Source organism: Lipotes vexillifer, unplaced genomic scaffold, assembly GCF_000442215.2.
Source record: "Lipotes vexillifer unplaced genomic scaffold, Lipotes_vexillifer_v1.1 scaffold387, whole genome shotgun sequence".
In the NCBI taxonomy this organism is placed as follows: Eukaryota; Metazoa; Chordata; class Mammalia; order Artiodactyla; family Lipotidae; genus Lipotes; species Lipotes vexillifer.
Window position 1 is genome coordinate 3,431,365 of NW_006795399.1, and position 19,491 is coordinate 3,450,855.

The 19,491-nt window shown below is 50.1% G+C and overlaps 1 protein-coding gene across 1 annotated transcript; it reads left to right on the top strand.

Annotated features, from left to right (window-relative positions):
• Nucleotides 1–415: 415 nt before the first annotated feature.
• BAZ2A (bromodomain adjacent to zinc finger domain 2A) lies at nucleotides 416–17,577 on the top strand. Its single transcript, XM_007467704.1, has 28 exons — nucleotides 416–551; nucleotides 2,129–2,722; nucleotides 3,597–3,782; nucleotides 4,280–4,498; nucleotides 4,957–5,445; nucleotides 5,814–5,874; nucleotides 6,927–7,035; nucleotides 7,209–7,310; nucleotides 7,479–7,689; nucleotides 8,951–9,051; nucleotides 9,324–9,389; nucleotides 9,572–9,805; nucleotides 9,943–10,197; nucleotides 11,654–11,868; nucleotides 12,158–12,232; nucleotides 12,428–12,608; nucleotides 12,713–12,772; nucleotides 12,970–13,114; nucleotides 13,641–14,299; nucleotides 14,459–14,681; nucleotides 14,800–14,955; nucleotides 15,069–15,220; nucleotides 15,408–15,697; nucleotides 15,790–15,922; nucleotides 16,037–16,183; nucleotides 16,591–16,817; nucleotides 16,932–17,075; nucleotides 17,163–17,577. The coding sequence occupies exons 1-28, from the start codon at nucleotides 416–418 to the stop codon at nucleotides 17,326–17,328; spliced, it is 5,736 nt and encodes a 1,911-aa protein (XP_007467766.1). The 3' UTR covers nucleotides 17,329–17,577.
• The last annotated feature ends 1,914 nt before the right edge of the window (nucleotides 17,578–19,491 follow it).

Here is a 19,491-nt window from a genome sequence, read left to right on the forward strand (position 1 = left end):
GGGGGGGCGGGAAGGATGGAGAATGTTAAATGTTGCAGTTGAGGGCTAATATCTAACATAGAGGGGTGACCTGGGTTGGGAGTTAAGAGGGTGGGGCTTATACAGGGGGAAGACTCCTCTAGGTGTGTATCTTGGTTTTCTCCCTAACTCTTTTTATCTCTACAATTTTGACTTTTTAAAACACTGTTTCTATAAGGTCATTGCCCAGGTTAGGAGTATATTTCCACTTCCTCTTCTCTTCTCTCCTTCCCCACTCCCCCTGCAACTCCCCTCCCTCCCAATCCAGTACCTGGGTAGGAGAAGGGTAAGTAAAGTAGATGGAGGGGAGGGGGCATTCCCTCTAGAAGATTCCAGGTGACATAACCTTGTTTAACCGCCAGTATTTTTTTTCCCCTCTCTCTCCCCTCCTACAGAAATGGAGGCAAACGACCATTTTAACTTTACTGGCCTTCCCCCTGCACCTGCTGCCTCAGGACTGAAACCCTCTCCCTCCTCAGGGGAGGGGCTCTACACTAACGGGTCTCCCATGAACTTCCCCCAGCAAGGGAAAAGTGAGTGTGAGGGCCACATGGCCTGGGAGGGAGTGGGCATCGCTCCTTTAGAGCAGGTTGATGGGATAAGGTTTGGCTCTGGACTAGCTACTTCACAACAACTCTCTTTTATGCCAGGTGGGAAGGAGGAAGTGAATCCTCAGAACTCCAGCTGCTGGAGAGAAGTCAAACTTCTAAGAACAAGTTCTAGGGATTTATGGAAACAACACTTTTCATTTTAAGGCTGGAAGGGATTAGAAAAACATACTGGCCTTTTCATCTTAGCTTGCTCTTCTGTCAGCCCTGTTCCCTGGCTGCTGCTTCTGATAACCAGGTTGGACCCGTGAGAAAGAGATAAAGGGCCAGCCCTCTGAGAAGCTGTTTTTAGAGGCTGGAGTAGCCCTCCCTTAGGACTGGGGGTGGAGGGGTTGGGTGAAGGTTGGGATGTGTTTGCCTTTTAGTTTGTGCAGCAGAGAAGAGAGCAGATGCTTGAAGTGCTTGTGCCACCTCCTGTCCTTGTGGATAGAAGATAGGGACAGGGAGAGTTATAATTCTTACCTAGTTCCCCAGAGAGAAACATCTATAATTCCAGACGGAAGTGTTGCTGCCAGGATCAGGTCTTTTCCTGGATTTGGCTTATCAGTTGCTCTGTACCATGGCCCTGCCAAGTACCTCTCTAATCTTGCCTTGGTTTCAGGTACTTTATGCTTGGAAGCAGAGTGAGGCACAAATGTTTGCCTCCTTCCTTGCAGCAGAAAAATACTGCCACAGGCTTATACTTAACCACCACTCCCTCCTGTCTTTCACAAGGGGGTTGCAGATAGATAGAAACTCCCTTATTTCGCAGGAGGACTGCTCCCCCCATGTCCCTTGAAGCTTCCTTAGTATCTTGGTTCCTTTTATTTGATTGCCCTCCAATCCAGAGGCTGCCATTGGTGTTGAGAACTGAAGTCTGCATACTGCTCATGCAGAATCCCCCCCCCCTCCCCGGGTATTACCCTCCAGTGCCTATGGGGAGGGGCCAAGCCCAGCCTTCCGAGCTGGGATCTTTCTGCTGTGGTGACTGCAAATTCTATTCTTAGCCCAGCACAAAGTGCTGGATCTGCATGTGCCAGTGAGGTGGAGGCTGTCCCTTCTGGTGCCACTGTGGGGCAAACAGGCACTGGGGAAGGCGGCGGGGGGTGGGGGGGCAGAGAGTTCAGTCATGCCACTCCAAGGGAAGAATTACTCCAGGGAATGAGGGTGGGGAAGAATGCAAGTCACTGTAGGGCGTCTGCGAACAGTTTCATTAAAAAAAAAAAATTTTGAAAAGCCCTGAGCATCAAGAGCAGCCAGCTCTCTGCTGGTCGCTCTTGTGGTAGGCTGGGAGAGTTCCCCAGCCCCCTACTCAGCAGCCTCAGCAGCAATTGCTAAGCTTCCACCCAGGAGCATCTGGGTTTGGTGTTCCCTGGAGACCAAAAAACTATAAATACAGTAGAGGGGGAATCCCCCACCCCTTCACCTTCCCTTTTTCTAGTCAGTGCTGTTCCTTTAGTAGAATTTATAGTGTTACTTGCATACATAGCTGTAACTGACCCTTTTCCCTCCTTCTCTGCCAGGTTTGAATGGGGATGTGAATGTTAATGGCTTATCTACTGTATCTCACACTACTACTTCAGGGATTTTGAACTCTGCTCCCCACTCCTCCAGCACCTCACACCTCCATCACCCCAACGTGGCCTATGACTGTCTCTGGAACTACTCACAGTACCCACCTGCCAATCCTGGCAGCAACCTCAAGGACCCACCCCTTCTCTCCCAGTTCTCGGGGGGACAATACCCACTCAACGGCATCCTTGGGGGCAGTCGGCAACCTTCATCCCCAAGTCACAACACTAACCTTCGGGCTGGGAGCCAAGAGTTCTGGGCCAACGGTACCCAGAGTCCCATGGGGCTTAACTTCGATTCACAGGAACTGTATGATTCCTTTCCTGACCAGAATTTTGAGGTGATGCCCAATGGACCCCCTAGTTTTTTCACCTCCCCACAGACTTCTCCTATGTTGGGATCCAGCATCCAGACCTTTGCACCCTCCCAGGAGGTAGGCAGTGGTATCCATCCTGATGAGGCAGCAGAAAAGGAGCTGACTTCAGTTGTGGCGGAGAATGGCACTGGCTTGGTAGGCAGCCTGGAGCTGGAAGAGGAGCAGCCAGGTATAACTGTGGGTCTGTGAGCTGGGTTGGGAGAGGGAAAATGGGGCTCTGGGGGGCGCAGTGGCTTTTTTAGGTGAGGAAAACTTGTCTTTCCAGCTCTCTGCAGTGGAGGCTGATTTGCATGTTGGTGATTAGCAGAGCCAAGTGGCTGGTGTTTTTGTGGCAGCAGCACCAGCTCGAGAGTGGGAGTGCAAATTATTTCAAGCTCATGCAGAGCTGCTGGCCTGGAGAGGGCAGGTGGGCGAGCCCGAAACAGCCCCAACAGACACCCTGCATCAAGAAAGCCTTCTTCTAAGTTATAGGAAGGGGTTGGGGCATCAGCAGGAGGCAAAGAGGCCAATTTGATTTGACTATGGCAGGGCCAGACTGGCTGCTAAAGTGGGCTGAGCCCTAAGTAGTGATTGGCACGTGCAGGAGGGAAGGAACAGGCAGAGCACACCATTGCTTGTCTACTCAGAGTTTCCTTTCTTTTTTGTTGTTGTTAGCATAGGTACATGTGCAGTCCCTCTCATCTTCCCCCTCAAAATAGATAAATGCTTAGTTTGCTATTGATTCCAAGTATAAGGGTGACCACCCTGTAAAATCACAGGATGTTTTCTCTGTTTAACTGGATGGGGGAAACAGTTGAGAACATGATGGGGTTCTTGTCTCAGACCCCACTCTTCTTTCCCCTCTTTACCTGCTGCAGGATCTTCCTCGCACATCTTTGCATACTCAAAAGTTCTCGGTATGATCGGTACCCAACATAGAACTGGGACCCATAAATGTTGAAAGAATGAACATCCATCCCTCTAGCAAAGATTGCCTACTAATAGCTAACTGAACCCATTGACGGCACTGATTTTGACTTTTGCCCTCTCCTGGGATTTCCTAGAACTAAAGATGTGTGGTTACAACGGCTCTGTCCCTTCTGTGGAATCATTACACCAAGAGGTCTCAGTCTTGGTCCCTGATCCCACAGTGAGCTGCTTAGATGATCCTTCACATCTTCCTGATCAACTGGAAGACACTCAAATCCTCAGTGAAGTCTCTCTGGAGCCCTTCAACACTTTGGCACCGGGTAGGCTTGGAGATTGGCTCCCTTCAACATATCCATGCAGAGGGTAGCCACCTTATACCACCTGGAAGAGATAGTAAGCCAGGGAAAGTATTTGGGAATCTGGGACACTGGGGTCTCTAGATAATCCTGTGGCAGACCAGTTTCATGCCACAGGCCTGACTGGGCCAACTGCACTCTGAGCTGAATTGGTTCATTTCCCAGGTTCTCTCCCAGTGTTCCTTTTGGCCAAGAGCCCTGGATAGGGACTTATTACCACACAGATGGGCTATTTGGGTTCTCACTAACTTGCCATTGAACGATTACCTTTTACCCCACTGAAATATAAGAAAGGCTTATTTTATGATAGATGCTAGAATTTTGTGTTGGTCTGTGGGTAGAAACCATTGCCTTGCCTTTCCCTAATATTAGAAGGAAGCTTCACACTATAGGAACGAAAACTGAATATATTCAGACTAGTATTTCTTAACTCTTGCTTTCTGATTTTTCCACCCCTGAAGAGCCAGTGACTGGAGGACTCTATGGTATAGATGACACGGAGCTGATGGGTGCAGAGGACAAGCTGCCTCTTGAGGACAGCCCTGTGATCTCTGCCCTCGATTGTCCTTCCCTCAATAATGCCACTGCCTTCAGTCTCCTGGCAGATGACAGTCAAACTTCAGCCTCTATATTTGCCAGCCCCACCTCTCCACCTGTCCTTGGGGAGTCTGTTCTGCAAGGTAAGTGAGGAGAGCTAGGACAGAGAAAGTCCTTGACCTGGGCAAAGGTGAGAGAACAGGCCTTAGGGCTGGGAAATCTGTGAGAACACCTTCCTGGGAGCTGAGGAGGCCATGGAACAGTGTATGGTGGGACTAAAAAAGGCACTCTGACTTCTGCCCTGTGCCCAAAAGAACTTGTGGGGTGAGACTTGGAGTTTGCGGGGAACAGGAGGCCAGAGGCCTTTACTGGCTCCAGGTGAAAGGTATTTCTTCACACAGTGACAGCAGCAGCAGTTTTGTTTGCCCTTTAACCTTCATGAATGGTAGGGGAAGAGAGCCAGAGGCTATTTCTCTTTTTCCAACCCTAGGGGAAAGCCCTTGAAGTAACCTTGTTTAGCTTTGTCCAGGTTTGTCTGAGTAGATTCTCTTGTTTTATATGATCGTTCTTCCTTTAGCCATCCTGTCCCTTTGGATTCTAGATACTAGCTTTGACCTGAATAATGGCAGTGATACAGAACAGGAAGAGATGGAGACTCAGGCTTCAGACTTCCCACCATCTCTGACCCAGCCAGACCCTGACCAGTCATCCACTCTTCAGCTCCATACAGCAGCCTCACCAGCGGTCTCACCAACAGCCTCGCCAGCAGTCTCCCTGGTGGTTTCTCCAGCAGCCTCCCCGGAAATCTCTCCAGAAGTCTCTCCAGCAGCCTCCCCAGAAATTTCCCCAGCCATCTCCCCGGCAGCCTTCCCAACAGTCTCTCCAACTTCCTCAGCAGCCCTCCCACCCGTCTCCTCAGAAGTCTCCTTGACGGCCTCCCCAGTGACCTCCCCAAAAGCCTCCCCCACACCTTCCCCAGCAGCTGTCTTCCCAGCAGCCTCCCCAGCAGATAAGAATGTCAGCAGCTTCCTTGAGACAACTGCTGACCTGGAAGAGATCACTGGAGAAGGAGTCACTCCCTCTGGTAGTGGTGAGTGTCTAGATTCTGTTCCACCCCTAGCTGGTTCCAGGAAGTTTCTGTCTCATGTGGCATTTAGCCCGTCCTCACTGGCCTGTCGTCTCAGTATTTTTTTTTTTTTTTTTTTTTATGGTACGTGGGCCTCTCACTGTTGTGGCCTCTCCCGTAGCGGAGCACAGGCTCCGGACGCGCAGGCTCAGCGGCCATGGCTCACGGGCCCAGCCGCTCCGCGGCACATGGGATCCCCCCAGACCGGGGCACGAACCCGTGTCCCCTGCATTGGCAGACGGACTCCCAACCACTGCGCCACCAGGGAAGCCCCTCGTCTCAGTATTTTGCTTGAACTCTTAACTTGGGTATCCCCTGTCTTCTTCCCCAAGGTGATGTCCTGAGGAGACGTATTGCTACCCCAGAAGAAGTCCGGCTTCCCCTCCAACATGGGTAAATGCTCTAGTTTGCTACATGCATCGACCTTTGACACATTTAATGAATGACTCTAGGAAAAAGGGAAGGGAGCTCCTCTCATCTGAGATGGGGAGAAATGGGCTAGACAAGAATGGGTTAAAGGATAGTTACCTGCAGTGATAATGTTTCTGGGCATGAGATTCTTAGGCTTCCTTTCTTCCTCTCTCACGGTCTTCCTCCCCTCACCCATTCTTTCCTCATTTTGTGACCACTCAGTTTTTTCCTCAGGGGGCTACTGCTGTTATCTCTTCCAAATTCAGCTGGTGGGTCTAGGGTTCAGATGTCCAAATGAGTTACCTTGTCCTGTATGCTTAGAGAAGGAATAGCAGTGAATGGGGAGTGTCTTAGTCCCCATGAATTGGCATTTTTTTTTTTTTTTTAAATGCACTTTAAGGGCAGGAACAGTATGAGACCAGAATGAACAAGCCAGCACACCAAGGGCTTTATAGGAATAACTGCCTTCCTGACCTTCCCCACCTCCGCCCCTGTAGGCTACTTGTGATCACCAAGTCTGAGTTCTGCTTTAAGTTTTGAGAGAAAGATAAGGCTTAGTCTTAGAATAATCTGTTGCTCAGAACAGAGTTCCTTACTAAACCCTGGCCTCTATGGAGTCATTTCATGGAGTCAGCAGTGAGTTTACTCTTCTGCTTGCCTCCCCACCCTCTGTCTCTTCTGCCTTTATTCTCTTAGGTCTTTTATCCTTTTTAGTGTAAACCCAGTAATTTGCCCTGAATGGCATTAGGGAGGGGGTTTCTGGCTGCTCATCTCGCTCACTTGGTGGAGGGAGGGGTGGAGGTCTTTCTGGGCTGGTGCAGTTTGGTGTGTTGCTTTCTCCTGTGGTGCTGAGGGGCTTGTGGCCCAGGCCTGCCTTCTGGCCAAGCTTGTATCTCAGGAACCTCTGCATCTACATGCAGTTCTAGTGAGACCGGTGTGGGGTGGGCCATCTGCTCACTGGGCTTGGCTTCTGGGTGGCTTGAGAGTGGGTAGGGGTGTGACCTGGCGGCAGGGCCCGTGTGCTTCTCTGGCAGGTGGCGGAGAGAGGTGCGCATCAAGAAGGGCAGCCACCGATGGCAGGGGGAGACCTGGTATTACGGCCCCTGTGGGAAGAGGATGAAACAGTTCCCGGAAGTGATCAAGGTAATGTAGCTCTCGTGAACTTTTTTAGGAAAGCACAGACTCCTTTTTTTGGGCCCAGTGGCAACAAGCTGGCATTGTCTGGCCCTGGGGCTTGTTCTGCTTGTGCTATTGCTGGCCAAAGGTGTGTGGTAGGTCTGTAACTTCACTGATGCCACTCTACCTCCTCCTCGTAGTACCTGAGCCGCAATGTGGTGCACAACGTCCGCCGTGAGCACTTCAGCTTCAGTCCCCGTATGCCTGTTGGTGATTTCTTTGAAGAGAGAGACACACCAGAGGTGCACACCCAAGGGTTAAATACGCTTTTGTGTCTGAGAAAGGGTTGATGGACAAGCTGCAGCTTCCTCTCATGGGGTTTGGAGATTCTTGGGCATTGAATGGTTCAGAGGGCCTGGCGGCTTTGCACAGACTCCCTCCCATTGTAACAGTCTTCCTTATTACCTCAGGGCTTGCAGTGGGTACAGCTCTCAGCAGAGGAGATCCCATCCAGGATTCAGGCAATTACTGGGAAACGGGGCCGACCTCGAAACACTGAGAAGGCCAAGACCAAGGATGTCCCCAAGGTGAAACGGGGCCGAGGTCGGCCACCCAAGGTCAAAATCACTGAGCTGTTGAATAAAACAGACAACCGCCTCCTAAAGAAACTGGAGGCCCAAGGTACGATTGGGGATTTTGCTCACTCTCTGAGGTATCTGAAACGTTGATGAATTGCTAATGCCTGGGTTTCCCGGGAGTGTGACTGACATCTGGAAGAAATGAATCTGAATCACCTTCCCCTCTCTGGAAAGCAGCATCAGGGTCCCAGCACTTTTGTGGTACTTCTTTTACAGTCAGTTTCTTTCCTGAGTTACTCTCTTACTAGTGGAGCCTGGGCGGTTCCCAGAAATAGTTATGAGAGGAGAGGGCTTTCATGTCCTCTCGTTCCATCTTTCAGCTTCTTACTTATCTTACTGGTTTTGGCTGTCTCGTACATATACTCTTACCTTACTCATTGCCACCATCATGGAGGTTCAGAATTCACATCTGAATCCAAAAGATAATTGGCACTGTTTTAGTGGGATGGACAGATTGGAAATGTCTAATTTTTCAGTAAATATTGCACTTGCCCTGATATAGTATAAATTTGAAATAATTTGGAGTCATCGGTCTCCTATTCAGAGTTCCAGCTCTGCCAGATTCTGACTGTATGACCTGGAGCAAGTCACTTATATTTTAATAAAAGCCTATAGTGGTTCATCTTCAGGTAATACCTGTCTAACTTAGAGGGTTGCTGTACAGATGTGGTGGTGGTAGTGTTTATATGCCAGAATAGGATAGGTACTGTCATATCAAAAACACCAATTCTGAAACACTATTGTTTGCAGAATCACACTTCAATATTGTCTTCCAAAAGGGAAGAAATTCAGACCTTTTAGTAGACAAGACATAGGAGCTGAGCATAAGCAATAGCTATGTCAGTTTGATATGATTCTGCTAAAGTGTCCATTATCTGGGCCCTTTCTTTCTGGCACATTCTTGCTTAATTGGTGCTTCCCACTCAAGACCACCTGCTTTCCCTGGCAGTTTTTCTGTTTCCTTTCTCTGTTCTAAAATCAGTCTGTCAGATAGCCTGGAGGAGAGACAGGCTATAAGGCTACTTTGCTGTTTTGGCCTCTAGGACCCCTTCTAAAGCAGTCTAGTGTTCCAGGGGCTGGTGCTTCTGGCAGGAGATACCATTTGAGTTCTTTGTGCCACCTCTATAGCAGGTGCCTCTCCAACATTTTATTTCCAACAACATTTTATGTATACTTAAAAAACCCACAAACTTTTGGATTCTTCAGGGAGCTGCTTCGGAGGCCAGCTTTGTGACAGGCATGTGCTGCTCTGGGCGCTGGAGATTGGCCTGCCTGCCGCTTCATTTTTCTTTCTGCCCTCACAGAAACACTGAATGAGGAAGATAAAGCAAAGATGAGTAAAATCAAGAAGAAGATGAAGCAGAAGGTACAACGGGGAGAGTGTCAGACTACTAACCAAGCACAGGTGAGGGATGCCAGAGATTACACGGTAGTTTAACTTTTCCTACAGCTGCTCTGTCTTCTCTTCCTTCTCCCACGTCTGCCACTCGCATTTAGAGAATTGGGCTTATTCAGGAGTAATGTGAGCATCTCCAGGGTGAGAGAATTGATCCATTGCCAACCTTTCATCCCATGTCTCACCTCTCCTCCCCAGTACCCTTGTCTGCTTTTGAATGCTAGTCAAAGCAGTGATGCTTTCAGAGTTTGAGGAGAAATGACTTCCCTTATGGTTTACAGGCCAAGAGCAAGAGGAAACAAGAGACCAAGAGCTTAAAGCAGAAGGAGGCCAAGAAGAAATCGAAGGTAGGTGCATTGTACCCACAAGCATAACTTTGAAGTCACCAAACTGATTTTGCAAGACGTGTGAGTTGGTCTCGTTTTATAGTCATGTTTTTGGGTGTAAGGTGGGGAGGACGGGGACCTGGAAAGGGTGGTGACTTGAATCTTTATGGCACTCTTGATTCCTCTCTCCCTTGGGTGGCTAGGCTGAGAAGGAGAAAGTAAAAACAAAGCAGGAAAAACTGAAGGAAAAAGTCAAGAGGGAGAAGAAGGAGAAGGTAAAAATGAAGGAAAAGGAGGAGGTGGCCAAAGCCAAGCCAGCCTGTAAAGCAGATAAAGCGCTGGCCACACAGAGGCGCTTTGAGGAGCGACAGAGGCAGCAGATGATCTTGGAGGAGATGAAGAAGCCCACAGAGGACATGTGTCTGACTGACCACCAGGTAGTGAGGGGAGAGTAACAGGTCCTGGAGGGGCCATCCGTGAAGACACTTCTGTGAAAGGAAGAGCCTCCTAGATATCCAGACTGTTGCCTTCCCGTATGTTTGACAGAACACCCTTCCTCTTTTTATCTCTACAGCCCCTGCCTGACTTCTCACGCATCCCTGGTCTGATCCTGCCTAGTGGGGCCTTCTCAGACTGCTTGACCATTGTGGAGTTCCTGCACAGCTTCGGCAAGGTGCTGGGCTTTGACCCTGCCAAAGATGTACCTAGCCTGGGGGTCCTGCAGGAGGGACTCCTGTGTCAAGGCGACAGCTTGGGCGAGGTGCAAGATCTGCTGGTGCGGCTCCTGAAAGCTGCGCTCTATGATCCTGGCTTGCCTTCCTACTGTCAGGTGAGGTCCTTTCCCGGGCAGGTTCAGAGGGCCTGGAATCTGTGCTTTTCTCAGTTTTGCTTTCTCTTTAAGTTAAACACATGAAAGCCCCTTCCCAAAGTGATCAGGACAAGTGAAGGGAGATACACAAATGGTCCCCAGTTTATAGCGGTTTGACTTATGATTTTCGACTTGACAGTGGCTCGGGAGTGTTACGCGTTCAGTGGAAACTGTACCTCACATTTTTTTTTTTTTTTTTTTCTTGCGTTATGCGGGCCTCTCACTGTTGTGGCCTCTCCCATTTGCGGAGCACAGGCTCCGGACGCGCAGGCTCAGTGGCCATGGCTCACGGGCCCAGCCGCTCCGCGGCATGTGGGATCTTCCCGAAACGGGGCACGAACCCGCGTCTCCTGCATCGGCAGGCGGACTCTCAAGCACTGCGCCACCAGGGAAGCCCATGTACCTCACATTTTGATTTTGATCTTTTCCTGGGCTGGAGAAACACAGTGCAATACTCTCTCACGATGCTGGGCAGTGGCAGCAAGGCACACCTCCCAGTCAGCCATGTGTTCACTGATACACTTACAACCATTTTGTACCCATGCAGCCATTCTGTTTCTCACTTTCAGTACAGTATTCAGTAGATTACATGAGATAGTCAACATTTTATTATAAAATGGCTTTACGTTAGATGATTTTGCCCAACTCTAGGCTAATTTAAATGTTGAGCATGTTTAAGGTAGGGTTGGCTAAGCTATCATGTTCTGTAGATTAGGTGTATTAAATGCATTTTCTTTTTTTTTTTTTTTTTGGTATGTGGGCCTCTCACCGTTGTGGCCTCTCCCATTGCGGAGCACAGGCTCCAGACGTGCAGGCTCAGCTGCCATGGCTCACGGGCCCAGGCGCTCCGCAGCATGTGGGATCCTCCCAGACCGGGGCACAAACCCGTGTCCCCTGCATCGGCAGGCGGACTCTCAACCACTGCGCCACCAGGGAAGCCCTAAATGCATTTTCAACTTACAATATTTTCAATTTATGATAGGTTTATTGGGACATTACCTCATCATAAGTTGAGGAAGATCTATATACTACATGCTAGCCCTTCTGGTAATTTATTGCATCTTCTCCTAGGTTACTTCTACTCACTGCTTTAAGGTTTTAGGTCCTGACTCTTGTCATTCTCTCCAGGGACAAGTGGAGGAAGATCTGTAGTTTCTTCCTGTTTCTGTTTTCCATATATTTTTTTCTCTTCTATTTCTTTTTCTTTCTGACCTCCCTCTGCTTACTTTGTTCATTTTCCTTTAATTTACTCCTTTTCTTTTGCACCTGTCCTTTTCCTTCTCTCATCTGTCCTATCAACTTTCATTCTTTTCCTGTCTTAACCCTGTAGTTCTGTTGTATTTTCCTGCTCCAGATTCACCCAACTTGAGTTGTTCCTCTTTCTCTCTTAACTCCTATCATGCTCTCCTCCAAACAGTCCTTAAAGATCTTGGGGGAGAAGGTGTCCGAGATCCCACTAACAAGAGACAATGTGTCTGAGATCCTGCGCTGCTTCCTCATGGCGTATGGAGTGGAGCCAGCCCTCTGCGACAGCCTGCGCACCCAGCCTTTTCAAGCCCAGCCGCCCCAGCAGAAGGCTGCTGTCCTGGCCTTCCTTGTGCATGAGCTCAATGGCTCCACCCTCATCATCAAGTGAGGGGCAGGGGTGGGGATGGTTATTGTGTGCCTTGGTCAGAATGGGATGGGGGAGGGGGTTAGCCATTTAGAAATCCTCGGCAATGTGTGTCCACTGCCATGCTCTGGACATGCCGGTGTGACTTAGGACTGAATCTAATTTTCTTCCTTGGGAGAATCCAAGCCTTCCTCTGCCGTTCATCCAATCTAGGCTCTAGGATGAAACTCCCTTTACCCTTGAGCCTCCCTTCTTTTGCGTATGTGCTGCCACTTCTCCCTCAAAATGCCATTCCCTGTTCCCCTGCAGTGAGATTGACAAGACTCTGGAGAGTATGTCCAGCTACAGGAAAAACAAGTGGATTGTTGAAGGCCGGCTCCGGAGGTATGGACAGGACAGAGGAGAGAAGGGGAAAAGAGTGAAGCACAGCCAGGACTTTTGCTTGCAACTCAGTGTCCTTAGCCCCTCCTCTGGGGTTGGGACCTTACCCCAGGGCCTGGGATTGCTTAGATTCACAGTGTTCTTTTGTGGTGGTATCATGTTCCTCACCACGGTTTCCCTTAATCTGTCTACGTCAAGATTGAAAACTGCTTTGGCCAAGCGAACTGGGCGACCTGAGGTAGAGCTGCAGGGGCCGGAGGAAGGCCTGGGGCGGAGGCGCAGTTCTCGGATCATGGAGGAGACCAGTGGCATGGAAGAGGAGGAAGAGGAGGAGACTGCAGCTGCTGTCCATGGCCGTAGGGGTCGAAGAGATGGAGAGGTACTAGCCCAGACCAAGGAAAGTGGGAGTTGGAAAACAGATTATTTCTTTTTCTTGAATCTGATGATTCCCTTTCTCTTGGTGTCTACGTGTTTCTTCTCCAGGTTGATGTCATAGCATCTAGCATCCCAGAGCTAGAGCGCCAGATAGAAAAACTCAGCAAGGTATTGTGCTTCTGACCTCCCAGGAGGTGGAGTTAGGGGCTGGGTGAGAATTGATTCCTTATGAGTTGGGCCCAGATGGTATCAATTTTATAGGGAAGCTGAGAGCCATTGCCTTTCTCCCATATACTGGATGAAGTCACCACTGTCACCCTGGAAGTGTGTTTTTCATTCATCTTCCTTTTCCACTGCCTACCCAGCGTCAGCTCTTCTTTCGCAAAAAGCTGCTTCACTCATCCCAGATGCTTCGGGCAGTCTCCTTGGGTCAGGACCGCTACAGACGCAACTACTGGGTGTTGCCCTATTTGACTGGTATTTTTGTGGAAGGAACAGAGGGGAGCTTAGGTAGGTGTGTCGTAGGACCCTGAATTGAGTCCTGTCTAACAAAAGTTAAACGATTCCTTTTCCTCTACCTAGTTGTCTTGGGCATCTTTCATTGTATGAGAGTCAGTATAGCACAGTGTGGTTAAGAGCACAGGCTCTGGAGTAGGACTGCCTACCTACCTGCTCTGCCTTTTACCAGCTGTATGCTTCAGTTTTTTCATTTGTAAAATGGAGTTAATAATAGAATGTATACGTCATAGGGCTATTGAGAGGATTAAAATGAGTTAATGCTCTTAGAATAATGCTTAACTTATAGCTGGTTCTCAATAAATGTTAGCTTATGATTATGCTGATGATGATTACTTGGGAGCATAGTGTTTCTTTTCCAGATACTGTGCTTGTTGGCGTATAAGCTTTTCCCAGTGCAGTCTCCAAAAGGGGGGTATAAGGTCCAAGAGAAAAAGAAAGTATATGTCCTGTGTTTGTACACCCTCTTTCTTTCCCCTTATATCTGTGTATGTGTTAGGCTCTTCATTTTTCTTTACAGTTCCTGAGGATGTGATAAAGCAGGAAACTGACTCCGTAAAAGTGGCAACCCATTCAACGCCCAACCCAGCCTCCTTCTCTCTGAAGAGGGAGTTAGCTGGCTCCAGCACCTGTGCCAGTTCTCCTGCCCGGGCCCGAGGCCGACCTCGGAAAACTAAGCCTGGGTCTGTGCAACCTAGGCACTTGAAATCTCCTGTCAAGAGTCAAGGTTCGGAACAGCTGCAGGTCCAGCTTCAGCCCAAGACTCAGCCCCATCCTCAGCTTCAGGCTCATGCCCAGCCCCAGCCCCAGCTTCAGTCCCATCCTCACTCCCATAATGGGTTCCTAGAGCCAGAGGGCTCCCCTTTGTCTCTGGGTCAGAGCCAGCACGACCTCAGCCAGTCAGCCTTCCTGTCTTGGCTGAGCCAGACTCAGAGCCATGGCTCCCTGCTCAGTAGCTCAGTCCTCACACCTGATAGCAGCCCCGGAAAACTGGACCCAATGCCATCACGGCCCCCGGAGGAGCCAGAACCTGACGAGACAGAAGCCAGCCCCGATTCTCAAGCTCCCTGGTTTAACTTCTCAGCCCAGATGCCCTGCAGTGCTGCCCCTACACCACCCCCTGCAGTTTCTGAGGACCAGCCCACTCCTTCCCCTCAGCTACCTGCCTCCTCCAAGCCAGTAAGTAGCCAGAATTAGTGGTATGCACTTATCTTCATCTTGCCACAGGCTCTGTTGCCTGGCTGTGGGCTGTTGCTTAAGTTGGGGGGAAGGGATGGGGCCACTGGGGTCCTGTCAACATGAAAACACTCTCATCACCTTATGTTTCATCATTCACAGGTGAATAGACCCAGTGCTGCCAACCCCTATTCTCCAGTGCAGCTCTCTTCCACCCCCTTGCTGGGCGTGGCTCCTAAAAGGCGAGCAGGAGACCCTAGAGAAACACCACAGAGCCCCACAGGGATGGGACAGCCAAAACGGAGAGGGAGACCTCCCAGTAAGTTCTTCAAACAGATGGAGCAGCGTTACCTAACCCAGCTGACCGCCCAGCCCGTCCCTCCTGGTGAGTGACTTTGGGGTGGAATGGGGTAAGATATAGGTAGGAGTGGCATCAGATGTGGACCATGTGATTCATAGCTGGTTCCCACTCCCCACCCCACACACATAAACTGTCTTCACAGAGATGCGCTCAGGCTGGTGGTGGATCCGAGATCCTGAGACATTGGATGCCATGCTCAAGGCCCTGCACCCCCGAGGCATCCGAGAGAAGGCACTTCACAAACACCTAAACAAGCACAGGGACTTCTTACAGGAAGTCTGCCTACGGCCCTCAACTGGTAAGGTAGATGCGTAACCAGCCTGAGCTGCAGAGCCCAGGTAAACGTTGAGCTGCTGCTGTGGACAACGAAATACCCTGATGGGCTTTTCCCTCTGCCTTCTGTCTTCTCAGACCCTATCTTTGAGCCTAGTCAGCTACTTGCCTTTCAAGAAGGGATCATGAGCTGGTCCCCCAAAGAGAAGACATATGAGACAGACTTGGCCGTGCTTCAGTGGGTAGAGGAGCTGGAACAGCGGGTTATCCTGTCTGATCTGCAGATTCGGGTACACTTGGGCTGGCACTGGGTAGGGGGTTGTTGACGAGAGGGTGTTAATCTCCTGTACCCTGTTAGGGAAAACTTGGGGTTCCCACTTCACAAGTGACCTCCCATGACCCTAAATGGGTCACATCATGTTCTATGCTTAATGTTCTTTCTTTATAATGACTTTTATTCCTCTCTCCCACCTGCAGGGCTGGACACGTCCCAGCCCAGACTCTACTCGTGAAGACTTGGCCTACTGTGAGCATCTACCTGACTCCCAGGAGGATATCACCTGGCGGGGTCGAGGCAAGGAAGGACTGGCACCCCAGCGTAAAACTACCAACCCCCTGGACTTGGCAGTGATGCGACTCACTGCCCTGGAGCAGAATGTGGAGCGGCGGTACCTGCGGGAGCCCCTATGGCCAGCTCATGAGGTTGTGCTGGAGAAGGCCCTGCTCGGCACACCCAGTAGTGCCCCACAGTGTGCCACTACAGAGATGTGAGTGGCTCCCCACTTCTTGGTCTTGCGGAGAAGGGATAAATTTAATGGACCCTGCTCCTCATCCCCAGATCACCACTTTCTCCCTCCAGATCATATGAGATCACCCCTCGCATTCGAGCCTGGCGCCAAACGCTAGAGCGGTGCTGGAGCGCGGCCCAGGTCTGCTTGTGCCTGGGCCAGCTGGAGAGGTCCATTGCCTGGGAGAAGTCTGTCAACAAAGTGGTAAGAGGCCTGGAGAGCCTGGGGAAGCTGACAAGATGGCCAGCTGGCGTGGGTGGGGTCAGTGGCAGGCAGAGGCTTGAGGGCTCACTCGGCCTCCTCACAACCTTGGTCCAGACCTGTCTAGTCTGCCGGAAGGGTGACAACGATGAGTTTCTTCTGCTTTGTGATGGGTGTGACCGTGGCTGCCATATTTACTGCCTTCGGCCCAAGATGGAGGCTGTCCCAGAAGGAGACTGGTTCTGTGCTGTCTGTTTGGCCCAGGTAAGGCTTCTGCTCCCTCTCATTCCACTCCCAAGCAAAAGTCAGAGATTTTCTTTCTCATCCCATTTACCACCAGTCCTACAAATATCATTCTTACCATGCCTCAGTCTCTCCTGGGAAAGGGCTCCAGACTAAGTGCTAGGAGACCTGAGTTCTGATCCTTCTTTGGACAAGTCACTTAAGTTCTATAACCTTACTTGTCTTTACTTTCCTTATAAAATGGGAATGATTATACTTGCCCTTTCACCTACCTTATTGGGTTATGTGAATAAATTCACATGCTGGCTTATGCATGAAAGTATTTTGAAGCCTCAGTCACACTTAGACAAGTAGGGATTGTAATAAAGTGAAGGGCAAGCAGAGTACATCTCCACCTGTTGCTGATCTTACCTTTTTCTTATCTTCAGCAGGTAGAGGGAGAATTGACTCAGAGGCCAGGTTTCCCAAAACGAGGCCAGAAGCGGAAAAGTAGTTATGTGCTGAACTTCCCAGAGGGTGATAGCTGCCAGCGCCGGCTGCTGTCGAGGGGCCGAGAAAGCCCGGCAGTGCCTCGGTGCTCAGAAGGAGGACAGTCCCCCTCAAAGCGGCGGCGGCTCTCCATGCGGAACCACCACAGTGATCTCACGTTTTGCGAGTGAGTTGAGTGAATTCAGGGGACAACGGGCTCTGCCTTTGCTGGGGTAAAGGGCTGGGAGGGGTCGGCGTGTTTGCTTCCTGAGAGTGCAGTCATCACCGTCTTTCGTAATAGGATTATCTTGATGGAGATGGAGTCCCATGATGCAGCCTGGCCTTTCCTGGAGCCTGTGAACCCACGATTGGTGAGTGGGTACCGGCGCATCATCAAAAACCCTATGGATTTTTCCACCATGCGGGAGCGGCTGCTCCGGGGAGGGTAAGTAGACATCAGTAACCGTCCCGGCTCTTCTGTTACTGCCATAACTTATACCCAGCTCACAGGTCTGTCTCCACCCCTGCCCAGGTACACCAGCTCAGAGGAGTTTGCGGCTGATGCACTTCTGGTCTTTGACAACTGCCAGACATTCAATGAGGATGACTCTGAAGTGGGCAAGGCTGGGCACATCATGCGTCGCTTCTTCGAGAGCCGCTGGGAGGAGTTTTATCAGGGGAAACAGGCCAATCTGTGAGGCAAGGGAGGTGGGGAGTCACCTTGTGGCATTGCTCTCTGCCCTCCAAACAAACAGACCCTGCCATTCTCACCTGCTGATGCTGCCCTGGGTCCAGACTTGAGTCAGAGGTAGAACCCTGATTTTTGACCCTACCTTTGGCAGCGCCCTACATCTTCTTATCCCTACACCCCTTTCTTCCTTTCCTCCTCTTGTTCCTCACATAAGAGGGGCAGAGATGAGGTCCTTCTGGACTGAAAGCCAAAAAAAAAAAAAAAAAAAGAAAAAATAATTTTTCCTTTCTGTTTTATTTCCTAATTAAAAAAGAGGAGGAGGATGAAAGAAGCCCCTACTTCCTCCTCCCAGCTTTCTCACCTTCCCTGTTCGTGCCCCAGTTCGTGCCCCAACATTCTGGGGCTATTTAACAATAGCAATAGTTCTAGTGAATGTGTGAAACCAAGAAACACTCTGTACTGTGTGTGGACCCGCAGTGACGGCCAGTAAAGTGGACTTAACTCCCAAGTGTGTCGAGCCGGACACCGGGCCCTGAACATGCTGCTTCCATGTTCAGTCCCTCCCCCGCTTTTCACTTTCTCTCTCTCAATCCCTCCCCCCGCCCCCTTTTCAGATTTTCTCTCATCCAATAATGTAAAACTGTTGTGTACGGGTTCCTCCATCCTTTTCCCCCCAATCTTTTTTCCCTTCAAAGGAAAAAGAAGTTCAGAGGTCCCTGTCTTTCTCTCTGTCCTCATCTTCCTGCCAATAGCTAGTCCCTCTATAATGTTGGATACTCCTCAAATGCTGAGTTTCTAGCCTTTTCTGAAACTTAGTAAACTGGGGAGACGGCAGGGAGGCACCCTGAACCCTGGGCCTTCCAGCCTCCTTCCCCACCTCTTACCCAAACCTCCTTCTTGGGAACTCCTCAGGGACAACTACTGCTGAGTTTGGGCACACCCCCAAGATGGAGGCCAGGTAGCAATCGACTGGCCTGAGAGAGAGAGGTGTGTGTGTGTGTGTGTGTGTGTGTGTGTGTGTGTGTGAGAGAGAGAGAGAGAGAGAGAGAGAAAGATGCTGTGATTGTGCCCCTGTTTTGTTTGGTGGCATCCATTCAGTTTTTCCCCCAAGTATCTGTTTCCCATTGTTTCCAACCATTGAAACACCTTTCCCATTGTTTCACACCATCACTTTGTCTTTGGGAAACCACAGGAACAGTTTTTCTGGGTACAAGGCTGTGTCTCTCCCCTCTCTCCCAGTCATTTCTGTTCCAGCCTCTTCAAACTGTGCAATCTTTTAGCAGGAACTCCCTCTCCTTTCAGTAGCTCTGAGTCTTAAGCTTTTGCAGGGAGAGGAGTAGAACTGGATCTCTTCCTAATCCCATGAGCTTCTGTGGGTTTAGTAGTGCTTTCCTTCCCTTATCTACTTCATATCCTGGGACCCCTTCCCCAGTAGCAGAGACCCCAGGACACAGGAGAGTAGGGAGGAGAGGTTCTGGGTCCACCACTGCCCTACATGTGACTGTGCCCAAGTTAAGCCCCAACCTGTGAGAGGAAAGCTGCTAACTCCCAGCTATAGCCATGGGCCCCTGGCCCCTGCTTTCCTGCTCAGCAGAGCCCCTCCCATCAGAGATTACGGGTACTTGCACTGGGGAGGTGGCTGCTGGCTGGCCCAAGCAGAGAGCTGAGGCATCCAAGAAGTGTTCCATTGGTGGGAGAGGGGTGCCAGGTGAGGGGAGCATTCCTTGTGCTTCTGGCAGCACTGAATAGCCACTGAAGGGGGTGAGGGGGCAGTACAGGTCCCGGGGCAGCCCCTTTCTTATTCCTTTATGCCCCTTCTCCCCCATAGCCTATTTCTAAAGTCGCCTTTTCTGTCAGATAAACCTCAGAACTTTTAATTTTATTTGAGATTTTTTTTTTGCTTTTAAATAAGAGGTGGATTGAAGAATATTTGAATTGACTTTATATTATGCATAAATATTTATATTTTATCTAAATAACTGCGCTGTAACGAACTTTGTGTTAGTCAGACATTTGGAACTGTTGTAGTTGGGGGCTCTTCTTTTCCCCACGGCAGTCTTACCCTGCTATAAAATGTTCCAGATTAATTCTACTGTTGGAGGTTAGGTGGACGGGGGAGTGAAATCTTGATTGTTCCTGTTCTGTGTTCCTCTCCCAGCTCCATCTCTTT

Bases quoted from the DNA above. Each gene is read 5' to 3' on its own strand.
- BAZ2A (XM_007467704.1), top strand. From the start codon at position 416: ATGGAGGCAAACGACCATTTTAACTTTACTGGCCTTCCCCCTGCACCT. The intron at 2,723-3,596 runs GTATAACTGTGG...GGGATTTCCTAG, and splicing joins GCTGGAAGAGGAGCAGCCAG to AACTAAAGATGTGTGGTTAC. The intron at 7,311-7,478 runs GTGCACACCCAA...TTATTACCTCAG, and splicing joins AAGAGAGAGACACACCAGAG to GGCTTGCAGTGGGTACAGCT.